Source organism: Olea europaea, unplaced genomic scaffold (assembly GCF_002742605.1).
Source record: "Olea europaea var. sylvestris unplaced genomic scaffold, O_europaea_v1 scaffold1726, whole genome shotgun sequence".
NCBI lineage: Eukaryota > Viridiplantae > Streptophyta > Magnoliopsida > Lamiales > Oleaceae > Olea > Olea europaea.
Window position 1 is genome coordinate 87,481 of NW_019234961.1, and position 23,644 is coordinate 111,124.

At 33.1% G+C, this 23,644-nt stretch overlaps 2 protein-coding genes across 2 annotated transcripts in view; one reads left to right on the top strand and one right to left on the bottom strand.

Moving 5' to 3' along the window:
• LOC111377800 (putative ubiquitin-conjugating enzyme E2 38) overlaps window positions 1-6,544 on the bottom strand; it is a 7,217-nt gene extending 673 nt beyond the window's left edge. The window contains exons 1-5 of the mRNA XM_023000929.1: window positions 6,332-6,544; window positions 3,583-4,152; window positions 3,400-3,463; window positions 1,371-1,510; window positions 937-1,248 (exon numbers count right to left, since the gene is read on the bottom strand). Coding sequence (XP_022856697.1) covers window positions 937-1,248; window positions 1,371-1,510; window positions 3,400-3,463; window positions 3,583-4,152; window positions 6,332-6,412 — 1,167 coding nt within the window. The 5' untranslated portion in view covers window positions 6,413-6,544. The remainder of the gene's footprint in view (window positions 1-936; window positions 1,249-1,370; window positions 1,511-3,399; window positions 3,464-3,582; window positions 4,153-6,331) is intronic.
• A 5,804-nt stretch (window positions 6,545-12,348) lies between these two features.
• On the top strand, window positions 12,349-12,855 carry LOC111377805. The gene has a single exon (XM_023000933.1). It carries the CDS (start codon window positions 12,349-12,351, stop codon window positions 12,853-12,855), a length of 507 nt encoding a protein of 168 aa, XP_022856701.1.
• The last annotated feature ends 10,789 nt before the right edge of the window (window positions 12,856-23,644 follow it).

The window sequence follows — 23,644 nt, forward strand, 5'->3', positions numbered from 1 at the left end:
GAAAATAATCAAAGAATCAAATTCGCACATTAGCAAGTCGAGAGAGAGAGAGAGAGAGAGAGAGAGAGAGCCTGCAGTTGCAATGGATATAGGGATCCAATAAATCTAGCAATGATCCAAAAGGAGTGGTAAAAAGCCAATTCCAAATTTATTGGGAGCAAGGCTTCAAGGCCAAACAGCACTTTTCCAAATCCTTAATTTTGACTTCAGAAATATTCTTCTAATATTCAGGTAATATAACCTGATGATGGAGTTTGAAGACATTCTAAGGTTTTGCTAAAATCTTAGATGGGAGATCAACCAAGCACCTACTAATGGGTTAAGATTCGAGTGAACTTTTAGGTTTGGTAATGATGGTAGCAGTAATAACAGGTGCCTAATAAATTCAACCGACAGCACAAAACATATAGGAGAATGGATATGTACCGTAAGCCTGCACTACTGCACATTTATCCTAGTAGAGAATAAATAATATTTAAGAGGAGGGAACGAAGAGACGCAATTCAAATATAAATATTTGCAATAAGCATTAAACATATCTACTGATTCATAATGTTAAACCTAAACTCGTCTAAATGTTTAAGCTGTTAGAAAGGGGAACATATTTATTCATTTAAAATTTGCCTTCAACACACACTAACATGCAAGCAAGCTCATTTTTTATCAAATATTCGACATGTGCACAATTTTCATTAATGGATGGTGGTGAAACTCAAACCCAGATCTTTAGCCTGCTTTGATACATTTTTTTACAATTGGGTGAGAAGGGATTGGACATAAACTCCCAACCCCCCACCTCCCTCCCTTCCCCAACCCAAAAATTAAGATGTTAAGGTGAACTTAAAGCATTATACGAAACAAAAAGAACATCTACTCATTCAAAGAAGTCATGCTTAACTAGAATGAGAATGTTGTTGACAAGGAGTCGAATCATACCTTTGGAGGCCTCCTAAGAGTGTACACCATCGTCTTCAAGGATAGGACAAATACATCCTCATTGTATGACATAGCTTTCCTCTCCCCCTCCACCCCAACATATCGAGATTCATATCCAGGCTCGTTGAAAAAGGGCTTTGCATTCAAAATGAGAGCTTGAATAGACACCAAGACCTGCAGCATTGTTGATGACTTTGGCACCCACTTCTCATTTCCTTTACCAGTCCAAGTGTTAAGAAGGCTGAGACAGACTTTTCCACAGTCGTACAAGTTTGGGTTCAGTCGCAAGCCACCAGAGTAGTAGTAAACCATCTATCAAGGATCATTTCAAAAATAAGGGGTCAAGAAATGAGTTTCAAATATTTTCTTGACTTTCAAATATCAACGAAGCAAAAAGTAGCATCTAAGAAAAGTTGCCGTCTTGAAATACATACTGGTGGTATGTCTGGATAGGTAGGAGGGAAGAGAACATCAAAGACAAATAGACCATCATGGTAGGGAGTTCCCTGTGGTCCTACAATAACAGCCCTCAAAAGATCCATCCTTGATTCATAAACTCTTACGTAAATCGTATCTGTGAAGGTGGAGGGGATTACATGTAGTTCAGTGCAATCCTCAAAGATACAACAAGAGTTTATTGACAAAGAGAGCAACGTAGATATATGATTCACTCATATTTTATAACTGAGAAGCATATTCTGTACAAGTATCAGACAAGAAAAAATAAAACATCCAAATAAACACTGGTGGGTATTATGATGTGTAAAATTATAAAGAGAAAACAGTGGAAATTAGTCAAGACCAAATAATATCAACCAGTAATTTTCTTATGAACTAAATGCTTTGCCCATCAGGTTCCAGATCAATTTCAGCAGAACCTAAGAAGAATAAGTAGCCTGGATTGTTATTTTCTAAACGTCTTCCTCTTCAATTTAAAAGCTGAAACAAAATTGTTGAGATTTGCCTATTGTTTCCATGAAAAAGTCAAAAGTGACTGGCTAATGTTATCATCAACTAAAAATTTCAGCCTACTAGTGGGGAAAGACCTCCAAGGATAAGAGACATAGGGCTAAAGAGAGCAACAAAATTAGATTCAATCAAGATTTCCAATGAAGTGCACTACACTTGCACTCTGAAAATCATAAAAGCAATGCTTTTCAATATTTAATTATTACTTAAATGATGCAACACTTCTACTATGACTATTTAACAAGTTGGTTTTCCATTATCTAACTAATTATCCTACTACTCAAATATCTCATATTACATTACAAAACAAATTTAATGCACAAATTATATGGTTCACCATAAATCAATTGCTATAGAAAGTACAGATGAAAAGAGTTAACAATACTAGCTTCATAAGTTTTACATAAGAATTTAATCTTTGACTTCCACACTGCAGCCCGATGACTGCAAAAAAACCGTTATAGCTATCCAAGATTAATAGGGTCCAAATATTTTTGCCATAAACAAAGATTCTTCAACAGATTCTGTTGATAAGCTCCAGGATTAGATAAAAATGAAATATTGAGTGAAGATCAGAGTAGGTACAGACTTTTCACATGAAAATCTTTTTGGTCACTGAAACTGTAATCACTAAGTTTAGTCATATATTGTCAAATCACCACGTTGCTATTTTACTTGTACTTTATTCATCGAAAAATACAATACATATTAATATTTTATAGGTTAAACAACAATAATATAAATATGAACTTTGAGGGGTAGCTCAGTGGTCAAGCCTTGAGTTTGCTCTCTAATGGTCACCAGTTCGAGTTCCCTCAGGGTCACTGAGGTGAGCATCCGACTGTAAGCTTCAACGCCCCGTGGGATTAGTCGAGGTTCGCATAAGTTGGTCTAGGCACCCACGGTCATGAAAATAATAATAATAATATAAATATGGCACACATTTATATACAAAAACAGAGAGAAATACAACTTGAATAAAGATCATTATAATACTATTCAATTAGTTGTATATTTGAAGTATTCGTTGATATAAAATATATTCGACACATTTACTTTATAAATAATATGCTGCACTTATTAGACATGCACACTGAAAAAAATATTGAAGTTTTTTTAAATGATTGTTCTTTATTGAGTGAAAAAATTTCCGCACTTTGGGTGAAGATAGAATAAAGAAGAGTTGGGTCTAACTTTTTGAAGTTATCTACTTAAATTTCCAAACTCCAAAAATATTTAATCTACTAAGTACTTAAAATTATGTCATCAAGGGCAGTCTCAGTTATTTCAATTTTCAATAATTTGCAAATCATTTTCAGTAAAAAGTTCAAATAAACACTTAAATGCATCCCTTGCTACTATAGGATGCTCTCAAAATTTCTTTCCATTACATAATAAAGTTACTCCACAAAGATCATGAACAGAAAATAATATGAAAAAGGCCTGATAAGAATGGTAATACGGAGCCTAAAATTTGTTTTCTTTCTAACTTACCGGGCAAATCCTTCTCTAAAATTTTCCACTCTTCCTGAATTTTCTTGCTCCAGGCCTTCAGAGGCTACCAAGATAAGAAATGCTACAAACTTAGCATATACAAGTATGCGTGGAAGTTAAAATGACAGGCATGTTCACAAATATGACAAAATGCAAGATGTGCTTTCTATAACACGAAGCTACCTGTTGTCCTTCAAAGCCCGTTTTGTTATAGTGATGATCAGAACAATCACCAACAACATCAAATCGTTTGAAATCTAGATACTTCTTCATAACTTCACCTTTATTTTCCTCTTTTCCCTCATTACAGCTCGATTCTGCAGAAACTGACGAACTGCTTGAAGCAATGGCCTCAGTTTTGCAGCGGGGTGAAGCGGGAAATGAAGAAGCATGTACTGCTGCAGTTGCAGGGAGACCTACAGAGCCACCTTCCACTGGAACATTTTCAGGAGTTGAAGTATTTGAACCTGGAGCAGGATCACTTAACCAAGAAACCGATGCCTCCACCCCAGTAGGCAAATCCACATTATCAAATTGTGCCTGCAAAGTCGAATAATCATCAATGTTGTTGTCACCATACATATAGTCATCGTCATCACCGTAAATGTCGCAGTCATCGTCAGTTGCATCGTCACCATCATTGTCATTTTCCTCATATGACATGTCCGAATGTGAACCACTAAGGTTGTACGAGTTAATAGATTCAGATGCTGAACCAGCTACACAAGTAGAATTCTCGTTATCCATAGCCTCCTAGAAAGAGGGAGAGACAGAAAATTAAAGCAGGGATAGAAAAGACACTGGTGAATCCCATATCAATCACAGTACTACAAGAGAAAATTGAATAAGCACCAAAAGGAGTAATATGCATGCAAGAATGTACGCATATGCATAAACTTCATAAGGAGAGAAAATGATCGAACTTATAAACAAAAACTGAGGCATGTCCAGGAACTGAAGTGGCACAATTAATGGCCAAACCTGGAAGCAATGTCCTTCGACATTACAATCTACTGAACATGAAATGGAGCACCATTTTCACACAACATATTACTGATCTTAACAAAACAGGACAGAACCAGCCAGTTTGTCTGGAGAAAAAGAAACTGGTTGGTCATATGCTAAAAAGTCATATATACAAAAAAATGATGGAATTGGCTGTCTCCCAATTGTTTTTTCTTAGAGAGAACAAAATCTATGTTGAGAAGTGATTTAGCCTTGACATATATCATGCTATGTTGTTGTGAATATCCTTGACATAATAGAATCTCTTACCCTTCCCTTTACCTTTGTCGATTCAAGGGCTGGCTTAGTTTAGAAACATATTACATGCAATGGCTCACCCTTGTGGTAATTAGATATTAAATGTACTTATAAATGAATGATGGGTAGTAGTCTAAGAAGCATGAATACGGATACATAATTCGAATACAATATGATATGGTTATGGCGATATGACTTAAAAAAGGGGATACGCGGATATGTGTTATAAAATTCAACATAATTTCATTAATATAAAAAAAAAAAAAAAGCATAATAATAAAAATAAAATAAAATAATTAAACATTTCAACTTAATCCATAGTTGTCCAACTTCATTTTCTTCAACATCATCAACGTGAGCTTCTACTTTAGCATTAAAAATAACAACCTTCAACTCTAGCTTATCAAATAATAGATTAGCAACCTCAAGAAGTCCAATACCTTCAAGAATATTAAATGAATCACCGAAAATGTCTCACATTTTGGATTCTACTTCTAACTAGAGATCTAATTTTTCTAATAAAAAACCCAAATTTCTATGAATGAAAATCAATTCTTCAGTTCACTATGAATTTACTTTATTCCTTCTCATAGAAGAGTGCGTACTCCAATTTCTTTTAGAACAAGATGAAGAAGAAGGTTGCACAAGAAGTTTGAAAGCACTACTTCGAAGCAAAGATGCATGTAAACTATGACGACGCCTCATGATATACTGTGCAACGATAGTGTCAACTATCTCTTTGCCGATACTATATTCCACTCTCACATGAAGCATTGACATTGACTTTCATTTTATTCAACGACAAGATCAGAACGGCAATTTACATATCTTCCCATATTTCGCCCTTCAATCAAATTGTTAACACTCTCACCACACTACTAGCTTGCCTCCAGCTTCACTCACTTCAATCCAAGATTGGCGACACTCAGGATAAAAACATTATCATAAGGAGTGAGTGTAAATCACAATTTTTTAGATTTTATATTGTTGTAATCTTGTAAATTATGTAGTTCCATAAAGATCAACAGATACTACAATTGTCGGCCTTGTAGGTACATTTAGGAACCCCATTCTTTATATATTTTTTGACCTTTTTCCCAGTAAACACATACATACGAATTAACACTATTAGGGCCCATTTAGTAGTGATTTTGATAATTAATTTTTTGACCGTCAGGAGAAAAGCGGGGCCGACGGTGAGTGATGAAAGTAAAAAAATGACGGCTGGAATAGTAAAATAACGGTGAAAAAATCAATTTTTTGGAGGGGGGGGTGAAAAAGCACTACCAAACAGGGCTTAGTATTTTCTCCAAGTGCCTTTTTAAAATGGTTTAGAGCACACCTTATTTTGATCAATTATTCGTCGAATTCACTAATTTTCAACTCAATTTCTCAGATTTCATATTGGCACAAAACCCCAGAATCTCAATTACATAACTGCACAAAAAAAAAAAAACAAAAAACAAAAAACAAGCCCACGTAAATACAATTAAAATCCGACAATCATGTTCAAACCTTAAAAAACGGAAAAACCAATCACCAGGAAAGCGATCGATCATGCGATGTCACAATCAAATTTTCATCAAGATATCAAAAACCCAGAAATCAAAACTTTCAATAATGAAAGTTTGGTTGCTTGACGGTGGGGGCGGGGTGGGGTTAAGGGTACCTCACTCTGTTGAAGCTTCTTCGACACAGAATCTTGTGAAGCCAATTCTCCGATTTCAACGTCCATTGAACTCTCGATCATACAGATAGACTTCTATTACCTAAACGAGTACATACACATCAGTACTAAAAGGAACTGCAGATAAAAGAGAGAGAAATTTGCTACTCTCTCACGCCTTATTAAGGTAAGTTTTCTATCGTACGCTAGAAGGGGAGTTAACTGTTCCAATAGTCACTCAATTTAGATCTATCTCTTTAATTGGTCACTTAATTTTAAAATGTCAAATTTTGATCACTGAACTTTAGAATATAACATACATTACTCATTAGCATAACTATTGAACTTTAAAAAATATCGAATTTATAGTAAATAATATACAATATTTTTCAAAATTCATTGAGTGATGTACAATATTTTTCAAGTTTAGTGGTATAAACTCGACATTTTAAATTTTAGTGAGAAATAAAAAATATGGACCTAAATTCAGTAATCAAAATTTAATATTTTTCAAATTCAGTAATCAAAATTCGACATTTTAAATTTAAGTAACCAATAAAAAATATGGATCTAAGTTCAATTAACTCCGAAAAGGAAAAGTTTTTAAGGGTACAATAGCTTACAACTGACTTTGGGTACTAATATTCAACGTGGAAGTAGATCATTGGATAAGAGGTGAACGGACCAATATAAAGGGAGTTGGCTGGTTGGTTGATTGGTTTATATGGTGGGGTTGAGATGTAGGATATAATTGGTGCAGAATTATGGTTTTGTATTGTCATGACTTGAAGATGACTAGTATTCCAATTTTGCCCCTGAAACTTTATTGAATTACAAATTTGCACTGAATGTGACATATTAGTCAAACTATGGAAGATCCTTTTGTTTGCTTTGATTCGAGAACGTGTTATTACGGTGTCAAACTTGCTGGAGTAACAGATAATTTGGACAGAATTTTGGTGACACGCCATGTGGCGCCCCTCCAATGATAATTGGGACAGAATTTTGGTGACATGCCTGTTTGAGTAGTTTTATTGAACCTTCACATATATACGTACTTCTATCAATTGAAATTGCCAGGAATCATAGCCCCACAATCTACATGAGATTCAACATAATGGACGGCCTTGATTTTTTACTCAAAAAATATCACAGTGATAACACCGTAAAGTTTAATCCCTTGTGACCAGGCCCTGTCACCCAAGAATAACCCCTGAATACCCAAATAAAAGTGACATCTTCAAAGGATTAGATTGAAAAAAATAAACAAAGTCATGGTTTTAAGATTTAATTATCATTAATCAAATTATTAAATTGTTCTAAAAAATTCTGGTGTTTATTATATGTAAAATATATTTTTTAATATTTTTAATCTTATTTCATGATATAATATATGTTTAGTGAGTAATTTTGAATTTGAAGATTAATCGTCATTTTTATCGAATTTCAAAATCATAAAATCTGGATAGAGAAAATAGATTATTAATAATCACACAGACCTTTGATGTTCTCATTCTCTTGCTCTTTTGAAGCCTTCAGTCTTGAAATTAGGCCATTCTCACGCAAAGTTGTAATTTTCAAATAGACCCGCTTTAGATTACAATAAAAAAGACATGAAGTCACAAAATAGTGTCACATATTTGTGAATGGTTGTCATAGTCACAATATTAAAAGTCACAATCACGCAACATAGCCACATACACATAATATATTATATAAGATTTTCTCATTCTCTTGCTCTTTTGAAGCCTTCAGTCTTGAAATTAGGCCATTCTCACGCAAAGTTGTAATTTTCAAATAGACACACTTTAGATTACAAAAAAAAAAGACATGAAGTCGCAAAATAGTGTCACATATTTGTGAATGGTTGTCATAGTCACAATATTAAAAGTCACAATCACGCAACATAGCCACATACACATAATATATTATATAATTTTTTAGGTCAAATTCACAACATCATAGGTCACAGTCACACAATGTAATAGTAATCTTCACAATGAAATGACATTTTTTCGAAAACATGTATCTTATGTCACATTTTAAAATTGTATATACATATTTGAAACTATAACTTGTAACAGTTTTGCGATTGAGAGCCACAGTCACACCCATAGGTCACAAATCACCGTCATAATATTCTTACAAAATGAAAATATTGTCATCGATGCCTCTGATCGAAAAAATTGTTCACAAAAAGATTGATTAGTTATGTGATTCACCAATAGATGAAAAAGGATGCAGAAATTGTGGACAAGAAGGAAATAATTATACTGGATCAACCACGTTGAAAATTTATGGCCAATTTTTTCATCTATTCTAGACAATCATGCCATGGAGGTCCAAGGTTCTATTTCCTATTTTAGGATTTGTAAGAATGTTAGCAAAGAAGAAAATTAATTTTCTTTTTAGGAAATGATAAGACGAATAATTATCAATTATCATACATATATATAATATTTTTGAAAAAATTCTATAAATTTAATGTTTTTGAAATTTTATTTTTAAAGTACGGTAATTATGAATTGTTCCTACTACAAATATGGTAAAAAAGTCTAGAAAAGACGACATATTTGGGATGTATTTATAGATGAAGAAAAAGACAAACTGATGTACACATTTACAACCCTCTCACAAAATGTGGGGCTCACGATTATTTTAATCGCTGGTCCACCCCTCTAATATGAGATGACTGTCATAGTTGCTGTCAAAGTAACTATACGTGTAGGATGTCTAATAGATGAATAGGCTTAGTAATCCCAACTTGAAGTTTCTCATAAACAAGATGACAATCTATTTTATTATGTTTTATTCACTCATGGATAACAAGATTTGAAATGATATGGATTGCCACTTGATTGTCACAAACAAGTAAACCTACAAGAAGTTACCATCAACCACTATTGTGCTTCACTGGAAGGGCGAGAGACGGTAATTTGCTTTTTGATCATCCAAGATATAGGAGATTTCCAAGCAATAGGCAATATCTAGTGTGCCCAATTCGCATTGCAAAAAGCTTTTAGTTGGATTTGACTATTAGTCGATAATAATATCCGTGTGCCTAATGCCAGTACTTCTATGTCATGATGCTCTTAAATATGGGGTATATAATTTGTCCATAAATTGGCTCAACACATGTACAACATATACCAAATTGCCCCGTCTAATGGTCAAGTAAATTAAACGACCAAGAAACCTTTGATGTAAAGATGGATCTTTCAAAGGTACATCGAGTTCGTCAAGTTTCAAATTTTGCTCCATGAAAAGCTACGATGGTTTAGCACACACAAAAAAAGAAAAAAAACATATCCCCTCTATAATCTCAAGCGCATATCTTCCTTAGCAAAAAACACTTCAAGTTTACAATATCCTTAAGTTTGAGTCAATTGCTTAAAAACTCCTTCAATATTCTTGTATTTTTGGAAAATCATTCCCTACTATAATCACATCATTCACGCATACATAAGAAATAGTAAAGCTCTCTACTTGAGCACATATGAACAATGACCTCTCTTCTATGATTGAAGCATTCAAAGAACATTGGACAACTATTTTCAAGGGAAACTTCATCATGGTCTCTTCTTTGGTTATCATTCTCTCTTTTTATACATGCACTTTTCGACACATATTGGGATTGAAATTCTAATGAGCGAACCTCTACCAATGCATATGTGGGGTTCTTTGGTTGCAATCCTATTTCAAAGAGTTCCAAAAAGCAACGATCTCTAGCTCGTTCCTGAACTGAAGTTGAATACCGTGTTGTGGCATCAAAAGCTTATAAACTCATTTGGGTCGATTCTTTACTCAAGGAATTAGGCGTTTCTTTATGTCAACAAAAAATATATATTGTGATAATGTGGCCACAATGTTCTCTGTACAAATCCTGTTTTCCGCTCTCGCTGTCGCTTGAAGGATATTCCAATATACTTCCAAGTTGATTTAGATAAAATCCATAATAGAAAGCTCTGAGTTATCATGTCTCGTCTTATGATCAACTAGCTATTTGCCCCAGAAAATAACATCTCGAGGGGGCATGATAAAGATATACAAATTGATAAAGATGTATAATTAGATTTAGGGATCAAGAAATGCTTGTGCTAAATCTGTCACCTTACCTTGAGGAGTCAAATTGTATATTGGCCCCGTTGGTACACATTAATGTAAAAATGAGAATGAAAAATATAGTCGTTATGAGCTCCACAAAAGAGATAGAAATTCAAATTTGGTGGTTTGATGTGATGGATGACAATCATATTTTTCATTTAATGAAAAAAATGGGAAACAAACAGGGGCATTGTGTTTATATACACGAGTAAATATCACTGTTGCAAGTGTGACTTATTTCAAAAGTTTGTTTTTGGATTTTGACTGTCATTCATTAGACATTAGTGTCACCTACATGAAAATTTTATATAATCCATTGGAGAGGCTATTACGCATTATCCTTAATGTAGGCTGAGCGTGAATTGGGTTGGGTTACTATGATGTTGCTCAAGAGAAGGAACATTGACCATCAAGTTTAAATAAGTATTTGTCAATAACTTGAGTGGAGAAAATAGGGAGATTCGAGGTCATAGTAATTTTAATTAATTGAGTTTCATAAATGCATGATAGTTAAAAGTTTCATATTTAGTTAGTCATCAAACTTGATTTACAATTATCAACCTCCATAAAACTGTGCTATTTCGATTAAAGTTAGCATTAATCAAAATTTAATTGAATACACAGTTTTCATGGAAATGATTTTTTATTCGTTCTTTATTATTTATTTATGATATTGTATACTTGTAAAATTTTAGCGAACACTCATAATTGTGCATAACAAATGTCTGGCATGAGGTTTGTGTCCTATCCTTTTAGATACTCATTTTTAACTATACATTCATACACCAAAAATTTTTACACGTAAATTCAAAATTTTTACATACATCTTAACCACACATTCTTCAAAAATTCATTATTCAAAACAATGTTTTTCTAAAAAAAAATGACCACCAAACAAGGGCTTATTATATTGATGACATAAATCTATATCTCATGTGAACTCATTTCATTTCAAGTTATCTTCGTTTTAAAGGTATTTAGCCCTTGTTTAAGCCTCATTTTTGTTGTAAAAATGTAGTTTTGAATAGTGTATTATGTGAAATGTATGGTTAAAAAATGAGAAAAAATTTTGAATTTGTGGATAATATTATTTTATTGAATAATGTGTCATTAAAATCATGTCTAAACACTCTTTAAGAATACATTTTTTTCTAAAAAATGAAGATTAAACAAGGGCTTAGTTCAAAAGAATATTGTCATATATTGGTGTTTCGCACCCATTTATGTAACAACGTTAAATGGAGGGATGTGAAATCCATTTAATTAATTGTAACCCCTTATTTCATGAAAATTATAACTTTCATAAAAAAATTTATCACAAATTTCACCAACTTTTAAAAAAAAAACAATTTTTTTCCCCAAAAGCTCTCTCAAACGACCCCTTGGATGAAATGACCCAAGTGGCCATCTCTGCACTCTGTAATTAAAACCTATCAATTTATTTTTTATTCTTTTTTATCACAAATTTCACCAACTTTAGTCCTGTTTGAGCCACTTCTTTGAAAAAAGTACATTTTTAAATAGTGATTTGATATCATTTTAACTATATATTTTTTAATAAAATAATATTACATATAAATTTAAAATTTTTCTTTATTTTTTAATCACATATTTTCTATCAATACATATTCAAAAATATATATATTTTTTAAAATAATGTAGCTCAAATAAGGGTTTAAAAAATATATATAATAATAATAAAATAAAAAAATAAAATTTCAAAAGCTCTGTCGAACCACATCTTGGATGAAATGACCCATGTAGGCCACCTCTGCACTCTGTAATTAAAACGAGAAATGGTGTTCACCAAACTAACCTGATGCTGTTCACCAAACTAACCGCGACGACTAACAAGCCCATGGTAAAATCAAAAGTGCATACCAAAGAGGGATACACATCAAATTCAAGCACAATCCATGGCAGAAAAATTCACAGAAGAAAAATCCTATTCCTCCATGTTACTCATAAATCTTATGAGTGAAAGAAGACCACGGGTTTGCCTATTTGTATCAGTTTACACAATTTTACTATCCATTTCTTTGAAATTTTTAGATTCTGTACTATCTTGGTGTGAATCGACCATGGTAAGGTCAACTGCTGTATCTGGGTGGTCAGTGTTGAGTGTATCGGTGGTTTTGGGGGTGGCATTTGGGGTTCTATCGGTGGTGGCCGCCTTGGCAGTGGCGGTACCGGCGACTCTGGTAACGTGGATTACAGTGCTCGTGCTTTTGACTTTTTGCGGGAAACCCAGAAGGGGTTTGGTGGTGGAGGGCAAGAAATTGACGGTTGAGATTATTGGGTTTGTGGTTGAGATTTTGATTAAAGAAGGGAATGTTGTGGCTGCAATTTGTGCTGTTTTTGGCTACTTTGTACTTGTTAGGACTAGTCGTAAGGAGGGTGGTGGCTTAGATTTTGACTTTTGAGTGATGAAAAATAAGGCTTTGATTTATGGGTTTTTCTTTTTTTGATGAAATTGAGGCTGGGGTGTGGTGCCTAGGCAATAGTCGTAGTCCTCGTAAGCAATGTTCATAGACCTCGATCAAACTTTGAAACTTGTGTCCATCGTACATCGAAAGGAATGTTCATAGATCTCGATCAAACTTTGAAACTTATGTCCATCGTAGATTGATAGCCAACTTGAAGGATCTTATTTGATAATCGTAGAGACTTGACGTGATCCAACACGGATTTGACCCTAGAGAAACTTTGTGGGCAGAAAATTGGAAATTTTGTAAGCTCTATGTGGGAGCTATCTAATTTTCCTTGTTTATACAATGTAATGTTGTGTAAATTTCTAGTGGTGTAATAATTGTATGTTGTAAAAGGAAGTGACAATATGAGGCCACAATATCTCTTGCTAAAGATTGTAGAAATGTGGTAGGAGCAAGTAGCTTATTGTTCAACTAATATTCCATTCTTATTTCTTTGGAGTTAGTAAATTTGGCTACGATTTCTATTATGGAGAATGAAAAAGTCGTGCATGCTTCTCCAATTTGATGATTTTTCTTCCCAAACATGACCTCATGGGAATATATAAAAAAAAAAAAATAATAATAATAAGATAATGGGCTATATTCAATCAACAATATTAATATGTTTATTTTTAGCTCTTGTTTGAGCCTCATTTTAATATAAGGATCCATTTTGGAATAGTAAGTTGATGAAAAATATGCACTTTAAAAAAAAAAAATTGAATTTGCATCTAATATTATTTTATTGAAGAATAATTGAAAAGAAAAGAAAGAAAAATACATTTTGAAAATAATGAAGGATCAAACACGGGCTTATATTTTATATTTGAAATAGAAGAGGGAGAGAGTCTTATATTAGCATGGTATGCTACAACGGTGTAAGATTTGGGTGTATTAAATTTTTCAGTACTAGTAGTATAATGTCAATTTCAAACCAGTGCAGCTTACGTTCAACCATTATTGAGCTATCACTTTGTAAAGGCTAAAGTTCTAACGTTGTGCTAGACGCATGAGTCAAGGGATAGTCTTAGGTAAATAGTTTTTATATGACATGCTTGTTAAAAAGTAACAAAGGCAGTCAAAGGTTTGTGTAAGTCGAATTGAAATTGCTCATCGAGTATAAAGGTAAAAAGGAGCTTAACTGTAAAACTCACGTAATAAGCAATGAGAAAAGTTGGCCATAGCCTTGGCGATTCAAACGAGTGGTCACTTGTAACAAAGGCAGTCAAAGGTTTGTGTAAGTCGAATTGAAATTGCTCATCGAGTATAAAGGTAAAAAGGAGCTTGACTGTAAAACTCGCGTAATAAGCAATGATAAAAGTTGGCCATAGCCTTGGCGATTCAAACGAGTGGTCACTTGTAACAAAGGCAGTCAAAGGTTTGTGTAAGTCGAATTGAAATTGCTCATCGAGTATAAAGGTAAAAAGGAGCTTGACTGTAAAACTCGCGTAATAAGCAATGATAAAAGTTGGCCATAGCCTTGGCGATTCAAATGAGTGGTAGTGACCACCAAAATTTTGGAATGGAAATGAACCAACCCAGTTGGGGTTAAAGGAAATAAAGATCCTAATTTCTATTCGAACGTGAGTAGATTAACATTTTTTTTAATATTAAATTCTCAAAATTTGCTTCCAAGTCATACCATAAAATCGTATTAAAATGCAAACATGCTAGAAATACAATACTTTGCACAACTTGATAGACAAGGTGGACAAGTGGTGGCCCCCTATTGGAGGGACGGCTGAATGTGCAATTATTTATAATCTTGTATAAGGACGTAAACATAATTGAAAATATCTTAAAATGCTTGAATGCTACTTATAAATACCATAAGTGAAAGGTTGGTGGTCAGAAGATAGACGAGTGCGTTTGATTGTTAATATTTTTCCATGAAAATTTACATTTTCATCCAAATTTCTATTTTTATATTGTTTGATTTACATTTTTCCCATGAAAAATATTTTCCTACTTTTAGTCAAGTAACCATATTTACCTCAAAACGAAGGAAAATATTTTATTTAGGGAGAGTAGGATTTTATAGGGGAGTCCTTAACTAAGATTTTAATGAATTTTCAAGGATTAATGAATTTTGTGAATATGAATAGATTCTTACAAATTTCATAAAAATCTCATCAAAAATGGTGAAATTTCAAAGATTTGATTTTATGTACTTCAAGCTTAAAATTCATCCAAATCTTTTAAAATTCTTCTATTAATGAAATTTTTATAAATTTACTAATTATTGAGGATACCTAAATTTTAAATGATTCCATTAAAATCTCAATTGAGTACACTTAAATTTTAATGAATTTAATCAAAATCTCAATTAAAGATATCTAAATTTAGAATGATTTTCAAAATCCCATGACAATCTCATTTGAGGCACCCCTTATTTTTCAAGGAATTCACTCTCATCTTCTCTCTCTTATTTATCTATCATCTCTCCTTCACCTATCAATAAAAAACGGACAAGTATAATATTTTATAGGTTAAAAATTAAATCAATCAAATAACATTTAATTGACAATTTTCATGGAAATAAATTATAGGCAATTTTCTTTCCATACAAATATCACACTTGCTGTCAAACGCACTTTTACTTGAAAATTGAAAATAATCTTGGTAAAATAATCTTTGCAATTGTTTGATTCGACCCACTTTACACTTTTAAGTCGAGCATCACAAGAACTTTTTAAAATTACCCTTTCCTTTTATTTTCGCATTATCGCATAGATGCTTGTTCTAAAGAAATCTTCTTGATATATCCTATGGATTAGACACTCATTATAACCATTTTTTTCCCCAGAATAACTAATTATACTCTTACGAAATCTATTAATTTTTTCAATCGATATGATGTATTCAGTAATGAATTAAACAAAATGAAGAGAAGTATGGTCTTTCGTTCTTGCCCAATGACTTGTGCTTGATTACTGAAATTAACAAGACAATTATTCCAAAGGAAGAAGATATGAAATATTCGGTCTAATTGTTTTTGGAACGATTCACTCTTTGGTTTAGGCTTTGCCTTTCAATGGAACAAAGTTAGGTTAAATTGCCTACCGGGGCACAGCTCAATTGGTGGATCAATCAATATTGGCTTGCTTCCAGCGGCAGGGTGGAGAGTTCGATTCCTGGTGGGAACTTGCGGCCAAAAATTTGGTATGGAGCAATCACTGTAGAGGAGGATCTCTTGTGCGCAGAAGTATACAGTCAATGGGGGGAACCTATGATCCAGTTGAGATATATCCCGCGATTTACCCCTCTAAAGTTCTAGGAGCATGGGTCTTGGAGGTCCAGGATTTAGTCTGGTGTAAGATGGGATACCTGGATATAAAAAAAAAAAAAAAAGTTAGGTTAAACCACTAATTCACCCTTTGCTTGCTGTCGGGGGCAATTGACTTTTACTTATGTTGAAGGTGAGATTTGAGCCTCTTTGTCTCCCACTAATGAAGAAATTATAAAATTTTAAATAGTATCTTTTGAAGAATATGTAGATAGAATTTAAAGGAATTTTATTGACTTGTGTGTAAAATATTTTATTGTGTGAATGTGTGATGAAAAATGTTACTGTAACAAAAAAATTTAATTTGTTAAAGGGTGACAAACAGGGACTTAAGCCCTCGTTGCCCCATTATTTCTCATTACATTAAATTAAATTTTTCACTTTCCTACTTTTAACAACACAATTTTCAATAAAATAATATTACACGTAAATCAAAAACTTTTTAACTATTCATTTTTCAAAAAAAAAATACTATTCATCTCATTATAATCTATAAATAATGGGGTTATTCAAAAATCCACGGGCAAATAAAATAGTTACAGGTAAGCTATAAGAACATTCTCTTTCTAAACACGGTAAAATCAACAAAACCCTGAAATTTGAGAATAATATGACTTCCCAAGCAACCAACTGCTAATTAATTGAATCCAGTAAAAGCACTCACTTAACAAATCAGCAACTTCGCACTACAAACCCGTTGAAGAACTGAAGATCCAATTAACTGAAATTACGATTTGCAGAACCAAAAATTGACCCAAACGAACAAAAATAAAACTTCGGGTTTCCTCTCTATATATACATATACGTTTATATATATTGTAGATTCAGAGTTGGAACACTCCAATTTTTTGATAGGAGATCTGAGTTTTTTTCCTTAGAGATGGAAAGTTGCCCATTAGGTTTTATCAAGGAACGGTGATTTGGTTGGTGATGAAGAAAGATAATTTTTGGTTTAGTTCTCGACTTTGACGATAAATAATTGGATATTTTTTAGCTACATCAAACAAGGGCTTAGTAAATAAGTTCATTTTGGTACACTCTTACTCAATATTTTACTTGTGAGTTTAGTGCAAGAGTTCCTAATTCCCCGTACAATCTTTTTTGAAGTCTTGAACTTTTAACTTCGTGAAATTAGACATATAATTCGGTTAAATTCATGAATCTTCTTGTGCCATTCTCTTAAAAAAAAAATGAAGAAGAAGAAGAAGAAAAATTAGAATGAGGAGATCTATCGCTCAAGTTCACCATCTCGATGAAGATAACTTTCATGTCTTGTGATTAGATGACATCAAGTACTAGCAACTATATTTCAATATGTTTCGCCTTGAAAGAATGAAGTTGCTATAATGCATGACTCCAATTTAACATTGACAAAAAATGTGTTCATCTTATGTTCGTTAATAGTGTATTAGAAAAAAATAGATGTAGTTAATAGTATCATCGTATTGCAATTAATATAATACTTTAAACAAAGATTGTGAAATGATTTTGCAAAGTTTAAGATAGTTCCGTTTCAAGAATTAGGGGACAGAAAGAAATTGTAATTTAAACAATGAATTTGTTAAAAGTAACAATTACCTATTATTAGAAAAAAAGAAAAAAAGTAAGAAAGATGGCATAATTGTTCTAATGGGACCAAAACTATGTACTTTTGGATTACTATTTTTGTACAATATTAAAATAATTCATGGTGAAAGAATCTAAATTTGATTATAACATAGCTTTATACTTATGATTATTTAATCACTCATCAGTCACATGGAGAAATGTCTGGTTTGCTTTTATATGTTGAACCCCAATCTTGAAGATCCCTACCGTCCTGTCCCTAGAACTTTGTAAGGGAGATAAATTGCAAGATGTGCCCCAACAAGTCAGGGAACAAGAGCTGTCTATACACTGAGCCTATAAGGAATCCAATTCAATGTTTCAGGAATCAAACTCCCACACTGCGACTGCCAGCAAGGCGTGAGATAACCTCACTCCTATCCTTTGCACCACTAAACTATGCCCTGGAGGGCCTGGTTTGCTTTATATAGTTTTATTTTTGTTTGCACCCTCATAAGCCTATTTTTAGGACCATTGAGCAGTTTCAACTTTCTCAAATAGTTTGTTATTAAAAAGTTGTTGAATGACTATTTTGTTGTCAATTAAAAAATAAATATTGAATGGATTCTATGGAAACATAATTATAAAAATTACTTTTGTATAAACTAAATATATATTTCACTATATATTAATAATTTCATACGTATCTCGTCATTTTTCTTTCATAACTAATATTTAGTTTATATTCTATAAAATCTATCAAAATAATATTTTTATGGGCACCCGTGTTCATCTCATGCTATGTACGATGATTTGTCATATTAAAATACGTCATAAACCTTTCAAAAATTATATATCACACTTGTCGTTCATTCGAAATATTAGAAAATGTTCCCATAAAAAAAATAAAAAAAATAATAATACTGGATTTAGAGCTATTTTTAGAGAAGTTCAAAATTTGAGTTTATTGTGGCTGAACTTATGGAGATTCAAAATTAAAAAATACACTTCCCAATATTATACTAATAATAGGTGAATTTGTGGCTGATTGGATATGAATCCAGCGATTTAATATTACATCAGACGGTTATATTCCCGTGATCTCTATTTAAGAAATTTATAGAAAATGATTACAGGTAATTTCATCCTTTCATAATTATTAATCACGAATGTCGTATCTATGTATTTGAAACCCGATTCTTTGCCAATTCCAATAGAGAGATCCAATGAAAAATATGATCATTATCCATAACGTCAGTAAATCCATCTTTCAAGCTATTAAGCCCATTTAACATCATTCTATTTCCTATTGATTCCGTTGTAACAACACGAACTTCTCGCACCACCAAGTGAGTTAAGAACCTTTGCAGCAAAGGTAGCCCCCCAGGGCACATCCAAGTTGGCGGAACAATCACATTGGAGGGCTCTGGAACCAAGCGTGGGGAGTTCGATTCCTGGTTGGAGCAGCTGAGTGTTGTAATAACCAAAGAAAGGGTTGGAGCAGCTTAGTGATGTAATAATCATGGAGGAGGCTCCCTTTGGGGAAGGAGTAAAAACCATGTGGGAACTTGGGAACCAACAAGGGCACAACCTGCGATTTACCTCCCTGAGCAGCTGAGGGGCCGGAGGTTCAGGGACGAGGATATAGTCTGGTGCAAGCTGGGACGCCTCGTTCAAAAAAAAAAAAAAAAAAAACCTTTGCAGCAAAGGTTTGACAGTTGACAAATTTGTATATTGCAGCAAAGACCTGACAATAATGGAACAATGTCGATCTCTATCAAAATTTGAATTGTCATAACGATCCATTCTAATATATGTAATATGATTTGAGAAATCACAAACTAAAATATCAATTGAGAAACATCATTATTCCTGTAGTCATCCTGTTCCAATCAGACAAAAATCTATGTACAAATGAAAATTCCGTGAGCAGATTAAGCATTCCGTTTGGTCCCCATTCTTTTGAAATGAAAATGGGTTGAACAATATTTTTTTGGAAAATAAATTGTTGAATAAAAAGGAAAAATTTTAATTTACGTATAATATTATTTTATAAAAGATTATATGGTTGAAAATTTAAAAAGAGAAATAGAATGCAATCAAATTCATACAGGGCTAAAGCAAATATCTATCAAGCAACACAATTCTTTGACGTAAGAAAGTGATCTATGGATATGATTCGATACTGGCAATAATTCTAATGAATCTTAAGTGCACAATCATGACAAGGGAAAACTAAATAATGATTAGACATAAATAATAAAATAAACATTAGTTATCAATTTAGTTCCAATACATAAACATATTTTTCATTGCAAGAAGGGCCACTAGAATTCGACGTAATTCATATAGAATTTTATGTAATCAATCTCATTGGTACTAATTCTAACACAACAACATATAGATAATAACAATTTCATCTGACACCAAAATATGATAAAATACAATTAAAACATCATAGTAGAATCTTTGCAAAATGAGATCAATGTGTCATCCGAACATGCCAAAATAAAAACATCCATCACTGCATTAAGATGAAATTGTTTCGAGAGGGGAAGATCCTATATACCACTATTTCTCATTAAACAAAAACACATGGATTTAACCGAATCAATCCTATGCAATGACGATTCTCTTCATCTTTCCATCCATTCTGATGCTTTGTGATGCAAGATCGAAGTCAATCTTGTAATCTTCGATGACCATCTCCCAGACATGCTTGTATAGTTGAACTGTTGGGTACGTTCTTGCAATTTTTGGATCGAACATATTGCCATCACGTACATCTTCTAGTGAATAACATATTCGACAAACTTTATCACATATAAACCACTGGCATCAAAGGGTCATATACATCATTTCTTCACAGAATATATGAGTTAAAAACATATGAAATAATCTAGAGACGGAGAGGATTGTGGTGTAATGGTTAAACTTTCAGACATTGGGATTCTTGATTTTGTGTCAAAAAAGAAATCTTGGGTTTAGGGATTAATTTTGGCAACAGAACCGATGTAGCTGGTGCTTGTTTGGAGGATAAATTTAAGCCATCAAATCTTAAAGGTTAAACCCCAATCTTGAGAGCCCTCATCGGCCCTTCCCTGGAGTATCGTGAGGGAGGTAAATTTCGGGATGTGCCCCAACAGGTCAGGGAACAAGAGTTTGTCCGTACACTGGTACCCATAAAGAGTCCAATTCCATATCTTAAGAATCGAACCCTCACACTGTGACTGCCAGTAAAGCTGAGACTACCTCACTCATTTCCTTTGCACCACTGAATTATGCCCCTGGGGCTTTAAGCCGTCAAATCTTGAATTGATGAGAGATACAATATATTGTGGTTTTATCTCTACTATATAAAATGCAATATTTATGGTTAAAAAAAGTACGGTATAATTTGAATTTTATTTTAAAATGTAGTGATGGATGTAATTTCCACTACTAGAAAATTAAAAATTTGTCTTGACAATAATTATAAAATAAGTTTCCCTTTTTCTCTCTCATTTTGATAGTTGAAAAGGGGGGTTTTCGAACAAAGAATTCCCCTCAATGTATCAATGCCAAACGCACACTTAAATTTTTTTTTCGACCACATCTACCTAACATCACAAATGAACATGAATTTGTGCTAAACATGTTACATTGTACGATGGCATATGCCATATGGGAAAGAGAACTGGTCAAAGAATGTACAAGAAGGTGATCAACAGGGAAAGGGACAAGGAAACCAAAATAAAGTTGTACCTAATATCGTTCCAGTGCACATGGGAGATAGTGAGTAGAGGTTGTACCTAATATCGTTCCAGTGCACATGGTAGATGGTAGTAGAGTTTGGAAATCTCAAGAGTCTTTTTTCTCTGATTCTTTCTTTCTTTCTTTCTTTTTTTTTTTTTTTCTAATAATGCAAGAAATTTGTAAACCAAAAGTGCTTAAAAAGTCACATCAGTACATTATTCTTGGGTGAACTCAACACGAAGAGTATCAAACTGGGGATATGCACATGATAAAAAGTTTCCATTTTTGAAAATATTAAAAAAAATGATGTGTATAAGGGTTATCTTAAAATTTCAACAAAATGAAGAAAAACCAATGATTTCAGTAGCTCCAGATCTAATCAGGAAACGGCTGATGCTAACATTTCACCTTCATCTTCATTAAACTTTCTTCTGAATTCTGTCGACTGTTTCTTGAAAACTTATGTGTTAGGTGTGTTATTCTCAAATCCCAACTGCCCTGTGTGGTTCTTTCACATTGTTCTTGTTTTAGCCTCGTTTGATGTCCCATTACCTGAAAATGAAAATGGTGGGAATAATATTTTTTAAAAAAATGAGTGGTTGAAAAAGAAGGAAAAATTTTCGATTTACGTGTAATATTATTTTATGAAAAATTGTGTTGTTGAAAATAAGAGAGAAAAAAATGAAATGTAATGTAATTTAATTTAATGGGGATGAAAGGCTTATTATAAAACGCCCCTAGTAACAAGAAGAAGAGAAGACACCCGCACGCATAGTCCCCCACAAGAAGGGTCGACTCTCCTCATTGATCATTCTTGGACTTTGGCTATCTTTCTAGTATTTATTGGGTACCCTTTTGCAGAGGAGATCTGGGGTGCCCTTTGAATCTTGTCCTCAACTGTAGTCCAAAGATTTGAGAAGATATATAGATCCAAACCACAAAAACACATCTTGAGATTCATAATTTTTGACAAATTCTTGATTTCTGGTACCATTTTGATACCAATTGTTCCAGCAGTTCCTTAATATTGCCGCATAAAGAGTACAGTGTTGTGTTTTTGTTCTTTTTCATGGTTAAATCACATATGAACAGAATGACAGGCGGAAATGGGATGTTGTACCCAATAATTGGTTTTGCATTATGTGTTGCTTTCATATATATGTCTTTTGGGGACCTGTGGATTGATTTACACGGAGAAACAAAATTAAGCTTTGTGGAGAGGAATGGGACTCAGTTCATGGTGAATGGTAAACCTTTTTACATTAATGGATGGAATTCTTACTGGTTGATGGACCATGGTGTGGATGAATCTAGCAGATCCAGGATCAGTGCAATGCTGCAAGCTGGTGCCAAGATGGGACTCACAGTGTGCAGAACTTGGGCTTTCAATGATGGTGGATACAATGCTCTCCAAATTTCCCCTGGTCGATTCGATGAAAGAGTATTCAGAGTGAGTTTAATCTATTCTAAGTAAATTGGTTACTGTTTTTTTTACCATTGTTCATATGGAAGTTACTCAAGATGCTCGGTTCCTTGTTTTATATTGGTTAGGATACATATATTTCTTTCAGACAACATCCTAATTGCATGTTTAGTGAGGTGGAGTGGACAATATTAAAGAAGGGTAATTAGCACAAAACGTCCCTACTTTTCATGATTTTTGTGAAAAACGTCCTTATCTTTCATTTTTTGGTGTATTTCATCCCTACCTTTATCTTTTCTTGTGCAAAATATCATTTTCATCATTTTTCTCAATAAAAAGGTATAAAATGACTAATATACCCTTCTATTTAAATAAAAAAAAAAAAACTGCAATCGTAGTTCCAAATTAAAAAAAAAATAAAAAATTCTCCACCTTCACCTCCTCTTTTGAACTTTTTTTATTAGGAACTATGATTGCAATTAGTTATTTATTTTTTTTATTTAAATAGAAGGGTATATTAGTTATTTTATAACTTTTTATTGAGAAAATTGATGAAAATGATGTTTTCCACAAGAACAGGTAAAGGTAGGGATGAAATGCGCCAAAAAACGAAAGGAAGGGATGTTTTCCACAAAAATCATGAAAGATAGGGACGTCTTGTGCTAATTTCCCAATTAAAGAATATTAAGAAGCTGAATCTTATCCAACGTGTTGTCCAGTAAAGACGAGTGGTATGCAATCCTGCATACTGA